Source organism: Cibotium barometz, chromosome 21 (genome assembly GCF_041138505.1).
Source record: "Cibotium barometz isolate CiBa-2024 chromosome 21, ASM4113850v1, whole genome shotgun sequence".
NCBI lineage: Eukaryota > Viridiplantae > Streptophyta > Polypodiopsida > Cyatheales > Cibotiaceae > Cibotium > Cibotium barometz.
The window spans coordinates 52677674-52699944 of record NC_141066.1 but is presented as its reverse complement, the minus strand read 5'-3'; the positions used below and the strand labels follow the sequence as shown (position 1 = coordinate 52699944).

General features: G+C 46.5%; 2 protein-coding genes across 2 annotated transcripts; both read left to right on the top strand.

Annotated features, from left to right (window-relative positions):
• The first annotated feature begins 298 nt into the window (after positions 1 to 298).
• Positions 299 to 21666, top strand: LOC147627354 (uncharacterized). The gene is made up of 5 exons (XM_086815987.1): positions 299 to 678; positions 16751 to 16926; positions 17003 to 17278; positions 17405 to 18090; positions 18186 to 21666. The coding sequence occupies exons 2-5, from the start codon at positions 16762 to 16764 to the stop codon at positions 21355 to 21357; spliced, it is 4299 nt and encodes a 1432-aa protein (XP_086672113.1). The 5' UTR covers positions 299 to 678; positions 16751 to 16761; the 3' UTR covers positions 21358 to 21666.
• Positions 12109 to 12504, top strand: LOC147627355 (uncharacterized). Its single transcript, XM_086815279.1, has one exon. The coding sequence runs from the start codon at positions 12109 to 12111 to the stop codon at positions 12502 to 12504; it is 396 nt and encodes a 131-aa protein (XP_086671405.1).
• Positions 21667 to 22271: the final 605 nt, after the last annotated feature.

The window sequence follows — 22271 nt, the reverse complement described above, 5'->3', positions numbered from 1 at the left end:
GAAAGTTGGGGCATATGATACACCCACCACCCATGGCATGAAGGGCCTTTTCTTATAGATAGACAGACACAAGGAGGGCTGTATCAGGCCGGCTGGAGTAGCGGGATTGTCTACAACAACGACTACCTCGTACGAGTAAGCGTAATCCCACCCACGCCTCTGTTATTACAACCGAATCCCACCCACGTTTGTTACGACTGCGTGCTTCGTCTTCTTCTTTTTCTTGCAGCAGCCTCCCCCCTCTCGTGTTCCGTCTCCACTTTTTCATCATATAATACATATAATATATTATATTTACATGTACAACAAACCCCTGTGTTCCGCCGCCCTTACCCCTTCTTCTTTACGTGCCCGGCTAGTTTCAGATCAACCTCTCTCTCTCTCTCTCTCTCTCTCTCTCTCACACACACACACACACAAAACATCGCCGGCGGCGCCTGCACGAGGTGTTATAGAAGACCCCCATCACCCCTGCTTCCCCTTCGCCTTCCCCCTTTTCATTCCAGCTCTGCTACGACGGCGCCTTATTCGCAGTTCGGCATCTCTGCTCCGTTTCCTCGTCACACCCGGCGGCGGCCGCTAGAGACCTCCACCTCCGACAGCTCCACCACGAACACCCTTTGCTTGCGGTGGCGGCGGCGACACCGTCGGCCCTACGTCACGCTCGTAAACAGCACGGTACGGCCATTTCTCCCGCCCTTGTTGTTTCTTTGCAAGCTCGCCTTCATATTTACGCAGTATTCAGAGCAGTGAATCTCTGTGCCGCCGGGGCCACCCACGCCGCCCCTCCGTCGTCGCTGGCTTGTACGGTAAATATGACTGAGCCAAGCTGCTCTGTCGTAGCCATGACGGTCGTAAAACCGTCTCACGGCAGAACCTCGAAATGGATCTCAACGTAGATCATGAATGGTGTTACCGTTTTGTTGCATTTTGCGTTCAACGTTCCGCCGGGCTTGTAGGGGTTCGCCTCACTGGCAAGCTCTCCACCCATGTGTCTGCCTCTACTCGCCGTCGTAAGGCAGCTCAGAAACCTTCGCCTCAGACCTTCCGTTCGGGACTCGCGTACCAACGTGCCGCCCCATCAGATCTGCTTCACCAGTCCGTTGCGTTTGCCTGTCGGGAAAATGTACCGCAAATAGGTCCACTTATCGTGTCACCCTAGCTCACGGTAAGAACGACTGTCAACCTGGTGTGACAGCTCATCCACGTTGGCATTCTTTAACAAAGATAAACCAGAGTACTTCTTGAACAATACCCCCGGGCCCCGGGGCCCCACACCCCACACGCACACACAAAACATCCACCCCCAAACTCCCCCCCCGCCCCCCCCAACACACACACACACACACACACACACACACACACACAAACAGCAAGCCATGAAACAGAATGCGCTGGCACTATATCCTGAGATGCAACCTTTTATGTCTAAGGGAATCAGCTGCCTTGGTAGACATTAATGGCCTGTATGGACTAGGGAAAGGTCAAGGGGAATCTTTTTTCCCCAAGGACATGGGGAACCCCGTTAGGGGCACTTATGGGGCTCCCCATTTTCTTGAGGGGGAAAAGAGGACCCTTCCCAACCTTCCCAACCGTCATGGTCCTGGGGAATGGAGTTGAAAATGACAGTGAGGTGCAGGTCCTTCTGACCTCCTGAGACGGAGACCATGACGATAGGTGCAAGGAAAGGGCTGATGTCTTTAGCAAGCTGGTTGGAGTAGGTGACGTCTCTATAAAGTTACTTGGACAACATGCACCTGCTTGCAGTTTCCAAAGAATTTGTAAGAATCCTTGTACAGGTTTTTTAGAACACAGCTGAGACCTTGCATGGATGGAGTTTTTTGGTCATATTTTGATATCTCATTTTACAGAGAATCCTCTGCTATCCCTTGAGCTCACTTCTGATAGCCTTGTTACATAATGCCTGTAGTTCTGCATTATTCCTTCCTTTGATCATCAATTTAGTCAGGCCAAAAGCATCTACAACACTATGCATGCACTTATTTTCCTTGGTCATTTTCAGCAGGACAATCCCATCGATTGTCACGTGTGTCACTCCCATTCGTTCATGTGGACATGACTATGAGCTAAGGCTAGAGAGGCTGAGAAGGAAAGGCCCTTCTAACATAGGGCCTATGAAAGGGAGCAATGTCACATGCTTTTTTTTCCCGGAGATAAGATCCTTCATTAGTTAAAAATCAAATAGCCAAAGGCTACGTGTACATGCTCGGAGCCCTAGGTGAAGATAAAAACTGGGCAGGGTGTTCGCTCCATGGCTGGCCGCTCTGAGAGGGAAACTACCTCATACATTGGGGGTGGAGAGAGAGAGAGAGAGAGAGAGAGAGAGAGAGAGAGAGAGCCAAACAAGAGGCTTGTAATGCCAAATGATCAGACAGAAAAGGAACCTGGTGACATGTGCGCAGGATAGCCTCTCACCGCCTACACTTGTGATCCTAACCTCCTTGAAGCTTCCCCCATTGACCATGGAGGGTATGAATGATATCACTCCAAATGGAGCGGATAGACTGAGCTAGTTTTTTTTTTTTTTTTTTGGGAAGGGGGGGAGGGGGGGGGGAGGGGGAAGGATTACCCTTGCTGGCCTCACTGCATCAGGCCTCGGCCATATATGCAATGCAACAATGCTGCTGATGATCTCCCATCTTCGATTAGTGCCTAGAGACTAGGTTTCTGTCGATAGGTTGGGTGTAGGAATTGCATCTATCCTGCAATAAGATAGTCAGAGAGCCTTGCCTCCCATTGCCTTTTCGTAAAAGAGGGCAGGGTTGGCCTCTGTCCCTAGGCAATGGCACCCCAGGTGATGATGCGTGGCGTAGAACTCACTGCTACGTAGAGGTTAAGAATCCTTTGCTAAAGCTATTGCACTTTGGGACAAACCCAAAGGCAGTGCCATTGCCACTCCAGGGGGTGGCTACAACACACTTTTTTATATATGAGTGAAACCACAGTCTCACTAGAAAAAACAAAATACCAAACAAAAGGCTCGAAGTAGAAATTCGAGCCCCGCTGGTGTTCCAAGACCACGCACAAACAGGCGCTCTCATGCTAACGCCTGGCTCTCCCGATCTCAGCACCTTTGGACCGTGGTTCTCCAAGAGCTTGGACTACCCGGCACCGAACGGGTGTTGCCGTGGAGAGAGTCCCTTATCTGATTTATTTTAAAATACTTTACTTAAATCTGAAATTCACTTACTTGTGGATGGTAGTTGGAAGACCAAAATTCATGGTGTCAGTACGCAGTTACTTGAGAGAGACACCAAGATGCAGCAGCATGTTGAGAGGAGTAGCTGCCTGAAGAAAGGTATGGCCTCCTGGCTGCAGGAGCACAACTACCAACAGGAGGAACAGCAGCTACGCATGGAAAGCTCAGTCGCCTGAGGGAGAAGAAACAGGAGTTGTTTTTGTACAGGGTACAGCCATCGCTTGCAAAATAGGAGAAATCCACTGTGGACAGCCGCCTGCAGGAGCACAGCCACGTAGCCTGGAGGATGGAACACAACCTAAGGGGAAAGGCCGCCTGCTGCAGAGCGAACAGTCGCCCAAATGAGAACTAGTGTAGCCGCCTAAGCCAGTACAACCGCTTGGAGAGGGTACAGAAGCGCAGGCTGATGGAAGGAAGAGGCGCAGCAGTACTGAAGTGGAGGAGGCGTCAGTATGCAGAACACAGCCCCATACAAAGGCCGTGAGAGGAGGAGCACCCCCTTGCAAGGGAGGAGACGCCTGGCTGCAGCCTGAAGAGGCGTGGAGGAACCGACTGGTTGTATGAGCAGCCACCTGCAGGTAGTGGGCAGCACGCTGAAGATTTAACGCAGCCACCTGCAGCAAATTCAGTCACCAGCAGAGGTGGGGAAGATAGCGTCGCTTGAGACTATGCACAGAAGGTGGTCGCCGGCAGATGATCTCCACGAAGGGTGGTCGCCTCTACTATATGTGTTGAAGGGAGAGAGAAACAAATAGATTTGGCTGGCTCCCCACGTTTGCATTTGGGCGGCCAGTTCCATGGGGGTGTGGGTAGGTGACCATGCACCCACCCCCCTCACACACATAAGTCAAGTGTGGCTCCCCACCTTGGCCCCTCAGTGGGTGCCCAAAGGGGTGCCCACTTTTAAGTGAGTGTGAACATATAACCTTATAAAACAAAAGGTTAAAATATAAAATATTAAACCAACATGTGCAATACACTTACCACCTGTTCACATGCACCAAAACTCGTCAGAAGACAGAGCAGACTTCACGACTCACTGGCAGGCGTCCCCGCTCAGTAAGTGACACGTCAAGCAGGCAAACACAAAAATACAAGTCATGCGAAAACAGTTTCAAACATGCAAAACATGAGTGCATGTGCAAATAGTATCATGGACATATCTCCCGTTCATGGAAAAGTACAAAATATCTGTCGGCACAAAAAGGGCACGACGTAAAACATAAATCCTGGTCTTCCTGTGGAGTGACAGTCCCATAGGTAAGACACAGTTCCAGGCACGAGCCTCCCTATGGAGTGATAGTCCCATAGGCAAGACACGGCACGAATACTGGCTCTTCCATGGCGTGACAGAACACAATCCAGGTCATACACAGGTGGCACCAGCAGTCTAGCTCCCGTCCATACGACACCATCTTGCTAACACACGGGTGGCACCAGCAGTCTGGCTCCCGTCCATGTCAGCAAAAATACTCGCCTCTTCACATGAGACACCGGCCTGGCCTCAAGTGAACGAGACACAAAAACTGGAGATGGACCAAATGGTCGGCCAATTGGTGACACCACCTCTATCAGTAAGAAAAGATTTAGGCCGCCAGCCTCAAGAAAGCTTTCCGCCGCTTTTGCATGTGGTCAGAACCACCTTGCAACTTGCCCCACTGACCGTGGAGGATATGGATGATGTCGAGCCAAATGCTCTCGATGGACTCCGCAGGCAGAGTGAGGGTACCCTCAATGGCTTCGTTGCATCTAGCTCTCCATATGTGCCAGGCTGCAATGCTATTGCAAATCTCCCATCTCTGACATGAGTCCGATCTCCAGTGGTTAGTAGATGGGGCTGTGACTGGTACTACAGAAATGCGAAGGTGAGAGACCTAAGAGCTGTCGAGGTCTTGTCCATCGTGAAGATGCAAAGAATCGGTTGCTAAACCTGTTGAGCCTTCGGGCAATTCCAAAGACTGTCGTTGAGACTCGTGAGGGTGGCCGCTCCTCGGGCAACAAGCTGCTGGTCGACCACCAATGGCCAACCACGTGCCAATCGCCAAGCTCCTATGTGCCATCAACCAAAGAAAGAGGGTGATCTTTTGAGGCCGAAAAATGTCTCAGAGCCTCTTCCAAAAATCCGTGAGAAAACGTTTGGAGAGGCCCTATGACTGCCAATGTGCTATTGTTGCCATGGTGCCATCAATCTCTGGCATTTGAATCTTGCAGCCCAGCTGCGCTGTGTATACAAAAAAGGGGGCATCCAGAGTCTCCTCCCAATCAGCAGGATCGCGCCAAGTCCACTCTCTCGGGTCCCACTAGAGGCGCGTGAGAGGTCAACTCTCCCAAATCCATAGCCGCTAGCGTCTCTCCTTGGCCACCTTGGCTAGCAGGGGGTCTATGTGCCACTCATGTGCCTGAAATCCAATCACCCTCATCCTCTATAAGGTACAACCATTGAAATCCTCCAAGGAAGGCTCTGATCTCTCTAATTTGCCATGGGGACCAATAGAAAAAGTGAGCAAACCAGAAGCCTCATCCGCCCCTGGACTGCCAATAGAATATCACGCCTAGTAAACACTCCTAGCCACTGTGGGGTGGTTAGCCACCTCTCTCGTGTGTCGCCAGATCCTTTCGTGCGCGTCCATCACCTGAGGGGATAATGGGACACCCGTGAGGAGAGAAAAAAAAATCAGTGGCAATGGATCTCACATGGGGGGGTGGGTTTAGAAACAATGGCTCCATCCTGGCCACGCACCCTGGGAAAACCATCTCTCCGCTTGTGGGGGCTTGCTATCTCAAAGAAATCTCCCATGACTCTATCGCCAGCCTGGGTCCAAAAGGAAGCCCTGGCATGGTACCTGTACTTCACCCTCCTCTCCTCGATGGATCTGATCTCCGTGTAGGCAGCACCAAGGTGACTCAATCCACGGGTTGTTGGGGGAACTCTCCTTAAGCCGCTAGAGAGAAGCAAGGCCCCTCCTCAAGCTCCTCTCCTACTCACGAAATCCCTCTAATGTGCTTTGTGCTGCCTCCTGCAAAAATTTGTTGATCTCACATAGGCCCACATCCAAGGTGCACGTGACAGAGCTTGAAATAAAATCCAGTCCCGCCCCTATCTACTCTATCCTACTGCAGATCTCGAGGTCCTGTGTGAGGCTGTTCGGAATCCTAGTGCTTGTGTGCTGGTCCTGCCTCCACTGGAAACTGAGAACCGGAGGAGTAGTCTCGGCGAGGCAGCGGCCAACAAACTGAAGGGGCCGAAGGGACCCTCGCAGTGACTGGAGGGGGGGCCAATGGGTGTGTGCTGCGAGAGATGCTCAAAACGGTTCTCTGACAGTACTGAATCCTCTTGTACTCTGCCAGCCTAGCACACGGCGGCGCTCAACTATGGTAGTCGGCTGACAGCCCTCGCACGGGTCAACAGTCCGCCACTCCCTGGCAACAAAGTCATCCGTGGTCGGGTCTTGGTGCTCAGCTACCTGAGGGCGTGTCTCTCTCTCTACCCCTTGGTGAGGATTTGAAGGGACCACTGGAGGTCGTCTCCTGGATTGGCATCAAGGGCAAGCTTTGGCAACGTGGCCCATCTGCCTGCAAATGAAACACTCGTCGGGAAGGCCGGAGTACTCCACTCGCTGAATGATGGGGTCTCCCCGAAGGCAAGGAATAGGTATGACATGGGGCACTATCTCCGGCGAGGCAATACAAATACATAGGGATGGAATCCCGCTTGCCGTGCGAGGGACGAAGCGGCTATGGGGGGGGATTCCATCACTCTCTCAATGGCTCCACCGATCACCGGGAGAAGAGGAAGGTATTCTTTCCTAAGGCCTGGGAAGCAAACTGACATGGGAAAGCCTGAAACGCTAGCTAGAGGGTCAGGTGTGGGGTCGAAGCCATGTTGCCAACGCGCAAAGAAGGCTTGGACCGTACACAATGCAACGGGGCTCAATTACATGACTCGATCTGACGCCGCTGGCGACTCGAACTCAACCTGATAGTAGCCACGCCTAGAGGATGAATGTCCGTGATCTTTACAGGTCCACCAACCCTGCAAAAGATCTCTGAGTTGTCCGTGCGCAAGGCGGCTACCAACAATTTTGCATACCAGAGTGGAGGCCTCTATGCAACAGTCGTAACGAGAAGCTGAAGGTCCGCTTCAGAGAAAGATAAGCAAGTTACAACGGCCTCGGCCAGGGATGACAGAGCGGCTGCCATGGAGTCCTCCCAAGGGTGAAGACCAGAAGAGGCTGAAACCTGCCGAAAGATAAATACCCAAGGGCTGAAGACACTGCAGAAAGAAGATGGAAAGGACGACGAAAAACTGGAGGAAGATGGGGAAGCGTTGAGGCTAAGGAGAGCGAGGTGGGAGGCTGAGGCGGAAGGGGAGGTGTGGGTGCAGGGGGGGCGCAAGAGGGGAGAAAAAAGGGGGGAGGGGGGGCGCAAGAGGGTAGGAACAGGGGAGGGTGTCAAAAAGCACAAATTCTGGTCGACTACAGAATTCTGTGCGTTTAAATGACCAAACACCCCCCCCCAAAAAAAAAAAGCACACTTCAATCCAAAAATAGCATCTCAGATGTGCGCCCACCAGAAAAGCTCCAAATCGACCTATTTTTTTGGCAAAAAGCACCACGTGTGCTTTTTTACACACACCACGCACCTACCAGCCATATATAGAGTACTTGGCCCTTGCTGATATGCGCCTATATTCTAGCCATCCAACCCAGATATGGGGTGTCCCCCTTCACACCCGGGCATGCCCACACATGGGTACCACGACCACACATGGAACTGCCTACTCTTGGTTTCCTTCTTGTGCATCACTTCTGCCCTCGCCGGTTTACAAAAGTTTACACCACCACCTCAAACCTTTACTCTCTTTACAAGTACTCTTTCTGGACAGATTCATGGCTGAATACATGGATACCTTGGTTTCATCTGTGGAGGTGTCTGGACCTTTGTTAGCCTCTCCTCCAACAACTCAACTTGGGGTAACTACAGTATCAATTGCTCCTACGCGGGGTGGTGATACAGTTCAACCTAGTATACCACAAGTGTTCCCTCAGTATGTGGGACAACCCATACCCACTTTACAAATAGGTGTGGATCCCAATTTTTTACATGCTTTTTCACAGTTTGCTACTCCGTATTCTCAATATACGGGTTATGTACAACCTCCTGAGTCCTCTACCTTCGACACAACCTTCTCCTATTCCTCAACCTCCTGCAACTCCACGAGTGGATACTTTGTATGCCATTGTGCTTGATCTACAACGACAACTCACGGAGCTACGCTCCCAAGCTCCCCAAGCTTCAACTAGTAATCCTCCTCCACTGCAAGTGCCTTTTCATCTGGAATCGTTTTCCGGTGAGAAAGAGTGCGAGAAGCTTTACATGGATAGCTGGCTTGCGAAGTGGACCGCCTTTTTTTTATCTGTACAGATACACTGATGCTTAGCGTATTAGTCAGATTCAAATTATGCTTCAGCATAAGGCGTTTGCCTGGTGGAAGGACCTTCGCGAAAAGCCGACAACATGGGTTTAAGCAACAGTTTGTCTCGATCAACAAAATTGAAAACTTTCGTAAGTTGTTCAAATTGGAGAGGGGAAAGAAGAGCTTGGACAACTATTCCCAGGAGTTCAAAGACTGGGTGAACCGTTGTAAGGCCCTTGAGGAGCCTCATGTGTTGGTGTATATGCTTTATTTATTCGGACTACCTCCAGATTATCAGAATGAGGTTCTACGGAACCATATTCATTCTTTGGACAACATCTACTGCTATGCCAAGAATTTTGATGACACCCTTGCTGTCAGAAGAGGTGGTGAGTCTGCACACAAGAACCAAAAATCCTCTAAAGACAAGAAGCGAGGTAGTGTTGCAGCTGTTGAAATATGGAAGCAAGAGCTAGAAACTAGAAGACTAGAAGTAAAATAAGAACAAGATAGAAGGACAAAGAGTTACCTTGAGATGAGTGTAGTGATCATCGATATGTGGTCAACCTTCCTCAGGGTGCAGACATGGAAGTGTGGGATCGAACGGTGCCTAGACTAGAGGTCCAGATTCAGGACTACCGGGAGGCTTTGGACTTCCATATCATGAACCTTGATAGGGTGGATATGATTTTGGGAATGTCCTGGTTTTTTGACAAGAGCGAGACGATAATGTTAGATTATTGGACTCATAAGCTCTCGTTTGTTCATGATGGTGAACTCTATGTAATCCAGGGTGATGTCCCCCGTGGATTTTTTGATGTAAACTCAACTCAGGCTTTGGCCGAGGATATATATGAATCACTTTTTGATCCAAATTCTGTCCTTTTGTTGTTTCTATGATCTTTTCAATTCTAAAATTTTGTTAAGATCATCTGCTTTAGAGTGTAATTCTATCTCAAGCAATAGTTGTACTAAAGAACAACAAATTTTAGACAATATTTTAAAAGAGTTTAGTGATGTATTTCCTAACGAGTTACCAGATGGTCCGCCACCCGAGCGGGGTGTTACGAGCTATTGCGTGGTAGCCATCCCATCTCCTGGCAACCTTATCGGTTTAGCCAGAGGGAAGAGGACGAGATTTCTTGGCAACTGCAAGAGTATCTCAATAAAGGTTTTGTTCAATCTAGTAAGTCTCCATGGGGCGCTCCCGTTCTTCTGTCACGGAAGAAAGATGGTAGTATGCGCTTCTGTGTCGATTACAAAGGCTTGAACAAGCTCACTGTCAAGAACAAGTATCCTTTATCGAGGATGGATGACTTGGTGGATCGTCTTCAGGGTGCTAAGTATTTCACCAAGATTGATCAGGCTATCATCAGATAAGGATTAAACCTAAGGACGTGCCTAAGACTGCGTTTTGGACGCGCTATGGCCACTATGAGTTTTTAGTCTTATCTTTCAGGTTGACTAATGCTCCTGCTACTTTCTAGCAGATGATGAACGATTTATTTCGTCCATATCTCGGAAAGTGGATTGTTGTCTTCTTGGATGACATACTGATTTATAGTAGGTCATTGGAAGAACACATACAACATCTCAAAGTCGTCTTTAGAGATTCTTAGACGAGAGAAGCTATATGCAAAGGAGTCAAAATGTGATTTCTTTAAGCAGGAATGTCTTTATCGTTGACGGTGTGAAGATTGATTCGGAAAAGGTTCGGAAGGTCCTTGAATGGCCTATTCCAAGGACAGGCAAGTGAAATCTTTTTTGGGATTCACTGGCTTTTTCAGGAAGTTAATCGAGGCTTATGCCAAGATTGCCGCCCCTTTGAGTGAACTCTTAAAGGGGGTGAGAAGCAAGAAAGGCAAGTTGAGTCCTCCGGTGGTTTGGGGTGACAAGTTGGAGCAGTGTTTTAGAGCACTGAAGGAGCTTGTTACCTCGGTGCCTATGTTGCTGACTGTGGATCCTAGTAAACCTTTTGTGGTTGAAACAGATGCCAGTGATTATGCAATAGGTGTTGCCCTATTCCAGGATGGGAGGCCCATAGCATTTGAAAGTAAAAAGCTTTCAGATGCATAGATGAGGTACCCTACCCAGGAAAAGGAGCTTCTAGTAGTTGTCCATGCGTTGAAGATCTGGAGACACTATTTGTATGGGTCTCGATTTGTAGTCTGGACAAATCACCATTCGTTGAAGTATATTTGTGATTAGCCTGACATGAGGGGTTGGAAGGCCAGATGGGTTGACCTCATGCAGGAGTTTGACTTTGAGATCTGTTACCGTAGGGGAACAACCAATCGGGTTGCTGATGCCCTTAGTAGGATCCTGGAGGTTAATGCTATCTCTTTTGCTGAGATAACGATTGACTTTTATGTATCTCTCAAAGGGCGTTGCCAACAAGATTGCCATTTTGGTCGAATCTAGCAATTGGTCCAGGCCGGAAGCAGCCTATGAGATCTGAGTGTTCCGAACACTCCAGTGAGTGTTGCTGAGAGAAAGATATTGGAAAAGTATTCCATTAGAGGTGGATTACTGTTTAAGGATGGCAAGGTCTGTGTGCCCAGTGATCTGGACAACCAAACTTTGATATTGCATGAGTGCCATGATGCACCTAGTGCAAGGCACCCGGGCATACATAGAACCTTAGCCTTGGTTGGGCAGCATTTTTACTAGCCACGCATGAAGTCCTTTGTCGAGGATTATGTGCGGAAGTGTTCCCAATGCCAGCTTAACAAAGCTGAAAGGCTTAGAGCTGGTGGATTTTTACATCCTTTGCAAATTCCTAAGAACAAATGGCAAAGTATCTCAGTGGATTTTGTAGTTGGATTACCTCGGACTAATAGGGGCCATGACTCAATTTGGGTTGTTGTAGACCGATTGACGAAGATGGCAAGATTTATGCCTACTAAGTCGACGGTGAAGAGTCACGAGTTGGCTCAGCTCTTTGTGGAGCAGTTGTACAAGCTTTATGGACTGCCTGAGAGGATTGTCTATGACAGGGATCCCAAATTCACTGCACAATTTTGGCATTCCGTATTTTCCAAATTGGAAACACGCTTGAGTATGTCATCTTCGGATCATCCTGAGTCAGATGGTCAGACAAAGAGGACTAACCAGACTATGAAGGATATGTTGAGGGCTTATGTCTCCAAGAGACAGTCGAAGTGGGAAAGGTACCTCCCACAGATTGAGTTTGCTTATAATAGCAGTAAGCATGCGGCTACTAGTTATACCCCATTCATGCTTATGGATGGTTATCAACCAAATTCACCTATAGCCGTTGGGTTAAGGGGAGTCAAATTGCAATTTGCAGTGGACTTCTTGCAAGATATGCAAGACATGCTGAAAATTGCAAGGGAAAGCGTAAAGAGTGCTCAAGATCGCACTCAGTTTTACGCCAACCAACGACGAACTCCTAGAGCCTTACAAGAGGGCATGTGGGTGTATCTTAAAAGTCCCAAAGGACTCTAAAATGATGAGAACTGGTAAGGTTTACAAGCTGTCTTCTCGATGTTGTGGTCCTTATGAGATCACAAAGAAGATTAGTGAGGTAGCTTATCAGTTAGCACTTCCTTTAGGAATCAAGATTCACCTTGTTTTGCACATCAGTCGTTTGAAGGAACGTATGGGTGAAGATGATGAGATTGTCCCAGTGGAGGAGATCCCTAACCTCGAAGATATGACTAGGTATATTCCCTTAGATCCCGAGTTGGTTTTGGATCAACATACAAAACGGTCTCGGAATACCGTTTATTCAAAGTACTTGATCCAATGGAAGGGACGGTCTAAGGTCGAGGCTACATGGGAGTCAGTGCGTAGTTTGAAGAGTCGATTCCCCGAATTCATTGTTGAGGACATCAATGGTTCATAAGGAGGGAAGTATGTTACGTCCCAGGGTTAACTAGGGTTAAGACCCTCGGGTTGGGTTAACCATAGCCCAGGGTTAAGCATCTTAAGTGAGGGGATTAGTAGCTTTTATGAGACATGTGCTATATTTGGCTCTTGGTTTATAGGAGGCCTACATAAGTCACTTTATGGGTTAGTTTTGAGGGAGAGCTCCTCAGACCTAGACTCCAGGCCTTGAGACTGCTCCGTGCTTACATCTGATGGGTGTGGATTGGTGGTATGGAACGCCAGGGACTTTGCACGCGGAGCCATGTCTCGGATGCTATTGTCCCCCTTGCTCGGGGGTGAGCCTGAATGGCTCTATGGTTGGGCAGTGAGCTTGATGCTATGTCCTTTTGTTTCCATGTTTATACTTGTAACATGCAACAGAAGTATTCGTAATCTGAGGATCCTGTCACACAAATGCTCACACTGTCTTCTGTATTCAGAGTTTTGCGAGTTTAGCAATCCACTTTAAGACTTCAAACTTTAAGAGATTTGAGAGAGAGAGAGAGAGAGAGAGATAGAAACCGTACACTGTATGGGGTCACGAATCACCCACACTGAAGGGCCCCCTATCCCGTTACCGGAATAGTATTTGCTTTATTTCTTTGAAGAGACTGACGGTGGGCTGACGATAAGCCAACGCAAGATCTAGGAAGACCAAGAGTCGGGCTGAACTGAACACGGCTGAAGAAGCACCAATGATGACCAATCTCGAGTCTATGCACTCTTCCCAATGGATGTAGGAAGGTTGCAAATCTGAGGCTGAGAGAAGGGGCTGATTGGGACTGTTCTAGACTATGTATGAATGCTGAAAATGAGTATGAATGCTGAGTTTTACCTTCACCAAGTGGCTGTAGCAAAACGATGCATATGAGGGTGCTGAAAACTGCATGAATGCTGAAAACGCAAGGGGTACTGAAGGCTGAATGCTGTAGATGCTGCGTTTTACTGAATGGAGGCTGAATTGCTCAAGCATTGATGCTCCTAGATGCTGATGAGGAAAACGGTAAAGGCTGATGTGCTGAATTATGCAATCACTTACGCTCCTTGTGCTGAAGGCTCCAAGTGATGAGTTCTTCAATGCTGAATATGATATGAATGAATGAATGGATTATATGCTCAGCTATTTATATGGACAAATGATGCTGGTCGGCTGGCTACAGAGCTGACCGACTGCATCTGTCTTGGATAAAATAAATAAATGATGTAAAAATGCTCAAAAAATGTTGTAAATTATGGGAATAATATTGGGTAAATTCTAATGAATGCTAGATGGTATCTGAAGGCTTTTGCCATGGTCTAAATGCAGTGGATGAATGCTATGCATTATGCAGAGTGCTTTCTAATGCAAACTCTAAGGCTTCTACTGACTCTACATGCATGAATGCATCTCTTCAAGTGGGTTAAGGGACTTGGACTGACTAACTGATTTTCTAAGGTTGAGAAGGACCTACGTAGCTCGTGCCTGACTTATCTTGGACTGAGGATTACAATGGGATCATAGCGTATGACAAATATCATCCTAAAAAGGTACTAATAATGTACAATGTTGCACTAATGATGATGAGCCATCTCGTCACCATGCACTACAGTGCAAAGTGCATGTGACAATACTTAATCGTAGGTTTGATCTAGTTGGGGCTTTACAGATGCACACGATGTAAGAAAATTTTTCGAGCATCATGGACATCAACATCCACAACAAATGAACTCTAAAATATAAGTTGATAATGATTTACACGTTCAGTTGTTGCAAGCTCCATTTTTGTGGATGTCCATGTGCCATCAAATTTCTTACCGCAATTTTCTGTCTCTGCCTATCAGCATGCAAGCTTTTGAAAAGTTGTTTTGATGAGCAACCTTTATCTTGGATTTGCTTACATCTCGATGAGACTTGCCATTTTTGTAACTTTCTTTGTTGATTCACAGAGACACGCTTTGGCTTCACACAACACATTTTGTTGATCTTGCATAAGAGTTTGAAGATGGCTGAGCGTCATGAGCGACTGGATTTGTCACTTAGCTATTTCAACTCTTTGCCTAGCATGAGCAACATACCACTTGTCATAGTCATCAATGACAATGTGCATACGTTGCACAAAACGAAACCAAGCAATGTCAGAATTATCTAATAACTGAGTAGGAAGCTGAGAGATGGCATCATGTACTAAAGCTCTGACAGCATCATGTGAGAGAGAACTATTATTTATGTGTAACAGTCTTTGATGGTGGAGAGGAGGTTTCCACAAGGGTATATGAGAATATAATGTCAACCATAGTGGTGAATGATCAAAGAGCATTGAGGCATAATCAATGCAAAGCTTACATGAGGAAGAGTCATACTGTCGTGTCTGTAACAAATACCATCTGTCCAATCTAGCCCAGTATTGAGCAAGAGCATTAAGTGAATCTTAGAATTCCAGCCATAGTAGAAAGCCAAATAATCAATGCAAAGCTTACATGAGGAAGAGTCATACTATCGTGTCTGTAACAAATACCATCTGTCCAATCTAGCCCAGTATTGAGCAAGAGCATTAAGTGAATCTTAGAATTCCAGCCATAGTAGAAAGCCAAAGATCAGAGGCATTAGGTTGCAGGATGAAATTGTCCCAAGTCTAACACTCAACATGTAACATATGAGAAGAGCCAGATGTATTATCCTCCCTTTGTGGAGAGTTGTTAAAATCTCCACAAACGAAAGCATTTGTCAACCAAGGATAGGAATTGAAGAAATTCCAAATCCTTTGCCACTCATGGGAAGATTGAGATCCATATACTTCTGCAAACTAGAAAATTTCACCCTGCAAAGTACATTTTACAATCATACATCGACCCAATGAATCATTATATTCGAATGCTAGCTCCAATTCATGTTGCAAAAGAAAAGAAACACCCAAGAATTGTTTGAAGCATAGAAAATGTCATATCGAGCAAAATGGCCAATCTAGCCACCATACTCATGCTGATTATGTTCTTGCAAACAAACTATATCTGGTCTCATCATATGTACATAATCCCATAAACATCTCCATTTATGAGGATTACAAATACCTTGTACATTATAGGTAACACACTTTATTGGAAGCATTTTATGTACATGACAAAGAAGTGGGGGGATTAAACTCTCATCCATATGCGCAGATCCCCCCGGATCCCACAATACATTCGAGATAACATCATGCTTATCAAAGATCTAAGTACCTCCAATACAAACTTGAACCCAATTACGTGAGACTGCATTGGCAGTGGGATTTGCTCAAAGATTTGAGACTACATTGGCAGTGGGATTTGCTTTTGCAATGAGAACATTAGCCACTAAGGAATCCACATTATGAGCTACATTCTCCTAGGTTTGGGTCCAATTGCGAGTTTTGTACAAGGGTGCCTTGAAAGTCTTTTTCGGGGCAACAAAACCATCTTGATCCGCTATGCTTTTTCCTTTAGTCTTGCCAAATGGCACAACCTTACTGGTGGAGGCTTGCTGATTAACTACAGCCAATGAACCTTTTGGTTTTTCTTGCTGCGTAGCCATAGTAGCAGAGGGTGACATAGGAATGGCATTTGCAGTAGAAGTAGAAGGCGAAACTGATACCACCAGAGGCTAGGCTTTAGCTGATGGTTTGTTATGTGTGTGTGTGTGTGTGTGTGTGTGTGTGTGTGTGTGCGCGAATACATACATACATCTGTATGTATGTATGTATATGTATACACAATCCCCCTCGCGGGGTGCACCATCGACCGACCGTGATCTTCTGTGAAAGGTTTGAGTGGACCTAACCACCAACCAAACCCAACACCCTCAATTAGCCGGAGTAGCTACCCCCCAATCCCAAGCTTATATTAACCTTGTCACCAGTAGCCCCTCCTACTTAGCTGCCCCACATACCCTTCCCTCCCCCATGGCTACTTTTGTACAAACCCCTCCATCGCTATATATGTGTATGTATGTATTATTATGTTGATTTTCCTTATATACATTTATACATGTGTGTGTATATGTATAGTGTATGGAATGTAGTAATAAGATAAGGTATATTGGTCCACACACCCACACACACACATACATATAAATGTATATAAGGAGAATGTGCCTAATAATGTACCTTATCTTATTAGTACTTTCCGTACTCTTTCCATATGCATATTGTATGTACCGTACCTAACATTTCTAGCCACCTCAAATCAACATGGCATTTACTTCTTTCCAATCCTTTGTGTGTGCACAGACTGAGTAACAATGGAGTCTCAAGCTGGAGAACATGGTTTTACACCTTACGTTGGAGAAGCAATCTTGAGTCCCAACCGACAGATGATCAAGGATCTCGTGAAAAACATTGCAACAAAGCACCCATCCTTCGCAAAAATTATCCAAAAGAGATATCTTGGTCCTTCAGGAAAAATGGTAAGGTTCAAGGGTTATGCTTTTCGGTACAACTTAGCTGTTATTACTTCTAATTTTTGTGAAACTTGTGTTGCAGGCGCTTCCTGTTATGTTCATGAGCACCTACTTGATAGGACCAAAAGGGCACATTGTCTTAGAAGACGAGGATGGGTTAATGTGGAAAGTTGAATGGGTGGGCTACATGCAGTCGGGAAGGAGGCTTGCATTCACACTTGGCTGGCCAGAATTTGTCTCATCCCGGAACATCCAAGATGGGGATGTGCTTGTTCTTCAGATTGTGACACCTGTCCATTTCAAGGTTCATGTCATCCCCATTGATGCTAGCTACATAAGGCAGAGGTGTTTGGAATCGGTATGTATGCTACAACTTTTGGCATGGTTTGTCTCTTGAACATTTTACACATTTATGCTTATCTCCGAGTAGAAAAGGGTTATGGTACTCATATTTGGGCATGCTATGGTTTTGTGCTTTGGTAAGGATGGTGCTTCAGAAGGGTATGTGGACATGTGCCCTTTCCATCCTTTACATGTTACGCATTCACCAGAGATAGAAACTGATTGTAAGGAGGGGCCACCCACTATCTCAAATACAAGCATAGCCAGAAAAAACAGGGAGCAAAGGTTTCAATTCCCTCTCCTCACAGTATCAGCAGCAGAGAGCAAGGCAGCAAGAAGTAAGAGGCCTATAAAAAGGAAGAATTCAAAAGGATTCCCTACTGATTTTTTGACATTGAAGTACTCAGATGTGGGTAGTGAGGAGGGGCAAACTTCTGAGCTTGATCATTTAGTTCAGGCATACCTTTTTTCAAATAATGTGACCGCACTAGCCTCTGGGCCGAGAAGTCCGGTGCATGTGGCAGCTGAGGATTGGAAGCGATCTTCATATTTGGCGAATGCAGGCTTCACATCATTTTGGGCGCCCTCACGAAGCAGATCATCCGTAGTATCAGAAAATCAAGTATTTGAGAAGAAGCAGAAATATCAGGCTCGCTACTGTCAGTCTATGAGGGAGCCATGCTTGCAATATGCTCTGCATGGCTTCTGGTTCTGTATCATGCACATACTGGAAGACTCTTCGGCACCTTACAAGCAATGCGATTTTGTGGAAGGGCAGACGCAAGCAAGATGCACATTTCCAGTGTGTCTGAACCTTGTGGACACAAGGTCAGTTCTTACAAAACGCATGTGCTTTTATTGTCCTGCTGAAGTTTGCTGGGTAGGACATGATACAAGGCTTTCACCTCTGTGCATCTTTACAGGTTCTGTCAGGTCCACAAGAAGACTGGACTTTCTGCTTCTAATATATACCCCCCAGGATGGACGTTTGGAAACAGCCTCTCTACATTGGGGACCTTCTCTTCACTTGTGATGGCAGCAGCTGTGGCTCACCAGCTCACAGACGAGGCATATGTCCAGGTTTACAACAATATGCTAACTCCTTGTTCTGAGAGTCTGCGATGGGTGATTGATAGTACAAGTAAGAAGCCTCTACAATTGAATGCTTCTACCAGGATCACTAACCTGGGAAGCACTCTAGCTGCTGCAGCAACCAACCTGGATCATCTTGGAATTAAATTGCAATCTGCAGCCTTGGATAATGCTGATCTAATTGAAAGTTGTCCTGCCACTTCAAGGGACCATGGGGGGATCAATGTAAGAGGTGAGGATGCATGCCATAGAAATGAGAAAGGAAAACATTCGTCATCTTCTGCAGGGGCATCCAAAGAAGCTGGTGGTTTCATACGAACTGTTAACAAAAGCAGTAAAAAGTTGAAAAATGCTGCAAGGAGAATTATTCTAAGAGCTCATGAAATACAATCTCTGTTGGATATTGGACCCTTAAATGCCACACAAATGGGTCACATGTGGGCGCCCTCTAAGTGGCAGCAGTCCTCTTTTATTCGTGCGAAGGAAATGAGGTCTGATAAACTGGAGATTGTGCCTATGATTGATATGGGAGTGGTGCATACTGCAACAACAATGGGACTCGAGTGTGGTTTTGAAGGGGGGTTTAGGCTAGCTCACTGCAACAAGAAGCACAAGGAGCTAGCAGTGGTGCGTAATCAGGGTAAACGCATTTGTTTTTCTAAATTTCTCGGTGTGCGGAAGCGTCCATGGGGTGCTTATGGTGCTGAGATTCGAACTCCTGAAGGAAAGAGGTTATGGCTAGGAACCTTCCCAACAGAAGAGGAAGCAGCACATGCCTATGATGATGCTGCCCGCATGTACCGAGGGAAGAGTGCAGTGACCAACTTTGTGCATGGGATTGAGCGATGTGCAGACAAGAGTGGTCCTTTGCAATGTGAGGATAATGCAATGCTTAAAGAGAACCAGAAGAAGAGGTCTTCAACTGGCAAGAAGAAAGACGAAACTGCATCCATAAAGCGAAGGCAACTTGTCAAATATGCAACACCTGGTCTATCTGAAAGTAGAACTGATGTAACCATACCAATGAAGAAGGAAGAGTTAGAAATCTCTAGAAATGAGTATTGCATCAGAGACGGGGATGCATCCATCTACTGTGGAGTAAACATGGCTGCAGAGATTGATGGCTTGTCTGATCATGAGTTGGAAGAGACTTCACGATGCCTTCTCAGTTTGAGAGAAGAACCTCACTTGGATTTTGACCTAAGAGAGTCAGGGTCTCATGAGCCACTAGAAGGTGATGCTACAGGAACCCCTTCAATGTTTTGCAAAGAAGAATGGGATTCTAAGAAGAATCTGAGTAGCAGTTCATATTTTGGTAGGAATGGGGCCCTTTTCAGTAATCAAGATGATGCCAAGAGTGTACAGTTGAAGGAGGCACCGAAGCAGCGGCGCATTCGGACTGGTGTTCCACGCACTAGCAGTCATAGAAAGAAGTTCAGAAGCTTATCATCAGCTGTGGCAGGAGTGCGAGTAGTCCAAGCCCAACCAGCAGATCATACTCCAGATAGAGAGAACCAGATAAACTTTCTTCCCAAGAGTCCTGTGGAACACAATGATGCAGATGATGATGGCATGGAAAACTCTCCTGCAAGCAGACTGGCCACCAACGATAGGGACATTATTCTGGATGGAGAAGAAAGCTTTGAAGCAGGTGCCCATGACAGGAAGAAGAGAAAGAGAGGTGAGCTTGGCAGGTTTGATGCCATGGATGAGCCAGATCTTCATGAAGGTAAAGACGCATCTAGCCATCATGAAGATAGCACAATCTATATGTCAAAAGGTGTGGCGTTTATAGAGGCAGGTTTAATTCAGAAATCTTTGGGTGTTCATCGGTCATCTGAGGAAGAAAGTGAAGCCAAATGTCCTGTCAAACATGCCACATTAAAGGATCCTTCCACCTTAAGCTCTTCTCTCCAGTTGTTACTGGTGAAAGAAGAAGAGATTTTTGATGCAGATGAAGTTGGAGAAGTAGAGGGGACACACATCCAGGCACCTGTGGATCCTGCAGAAAACGTAAAAGAAGATGAAAGTTGTAGTCGGTCTCCCAAGGGTGTAACCCATTGCAAAAATTCTAAGCTTTCCAGGCATGGTCGGGAACCGATGCCGCCATCTACTGCTGTAAGAAGCCGGCGAAGAAACACACTCTATGGATTCAATAGCGACTTCTACATAGAGTCTGAGTATTCCCGTGTTTACAAGACAACTTCCAGACAGCGTGCATTGCAGGATAAGCAGGACCAGAGATCTTCTAAAGAAAAGGAGAGAGAGAACGATCATGATACCTCTCCTCAAAATGCTTCAGAAGCTAGTGTAGAACCCATACAGACGGTGAAATCTGCAAACAACATAAGAGTTTTATGCCCTACAGAAGCAGTTGAGAAGTCTGCAAGCTCAAGAGGTTTGACAGAGGTAAAAGAAGAGATTTTGAGTGAAACTGACTGCATAGGTGTCGGGTCTACTGTGTGTGGAAGGTTCAAATTACAAGAAGAGATGGTCGACAATAGGCCAAAAGAGGCAGTGGCTGTGCTTCTTGATTCAAACACACACTATCCATCTGTGCAAGAGTCTGGATTCGATCCAGGCATCAACTATCTGGCTCTGATTGACGTGAAGCATAGAATTGCTGAAGGGGTTACATTGGAGCCCTGTGAGAGCGACTTAGCAGAGCAACTCACAGTGCTTTCTGGAGCCAAGCAAGAGAGCCACCCCTCAGGCCCTGTCACCTCGGTACTGAAACAACCGAGCTCTCTGTGTCGGCCCAATTACAAAGGCGTTTACTTCACCCGACATAAATTTCAATCTCTATACTATAACCCATCCACAAAGAAGTACACATATCTTGGAACATTCTGCACTGCTGAAGCTGCAGCTCGTGCCTATGATGAGATGGCAATCAGGCAGCTGGGAGAAACTGCTGAGCTTAACTTTCCAGTGGGCCAATCAGCTCTAGAGAACACTTGTTTGGCTTCTCTCCCTCACCTGTTGAAAGCAAGTGAAGCCTGACATGATGGTTTTGGACCTACTCCAATAGAGCTTTTCTTGATCAAAGAGGAGTCTTCTGCCCATTAACTGTGTAAGGGTACATTTAGGGTCTTTACACGCATCAGTTCCCCCCAAGGAGGTTGTATTATTGTAGTATGTACAAGAATGTGCAGTTAATGTATCGATTTTTTTATGGCAGATGGAAACTGACCTCTTCTTAGTGTGCTGGTCAGTTGTGTCCATTTTAGAGTTAAGAGCATGGCTCACTTTTTCAGAAGATTTGGATCCTGCTTTTTCGGATTGATATTCTTACTTTTCAGGGTTTTTGAATGGAAGAAACATATGGATGGTTTTGGATCTAGGCATAGCTAGCTTAAAAGGCTTTATTGTGAGGTAGGAATTGTTCAAGAAAACCAATTACAGCATCCTTCTTATTGAGAAGAGACATAAGTTCTCCATAAGGGAGTGTGGAAGAGGGCATTGCAGTCCCCATAGGCAGGCCTACACCTCTTGTCTGATGTCTCTCTTGCTTTGCCACTCTCCCTCTCTCCTATGTTTTTCTTCCGCATTGTGCAGCTTTATCAGTGCCAAGTATGGTAATCGTGGACAAATCCATGGCTAGTATCCTCTGTATGTACGTGACAGCTAGAATAAGGCCTCTAGAGTCTACCACCATTGGTGCTATAGCAAACTCTGCTCAAATGATATGGTGAGGGACAGATGGTTTGCTACGTATCAATCTGATAGCATCAAAATTTGTGGATGCTCTATGAACTACCAATCTGCCACTGATAAGCCTGGTGTGTCCAGAATGGGGATGCAATACATCATCACCGGAGCCACCAGTGTGTCAAAAAGCCCTAGTCGATCTGTCTTGTGATACCTGTCTCATGGAGAAGCGTCTACCAGAGCTCATGAAAGTGACCCCCAAGTAG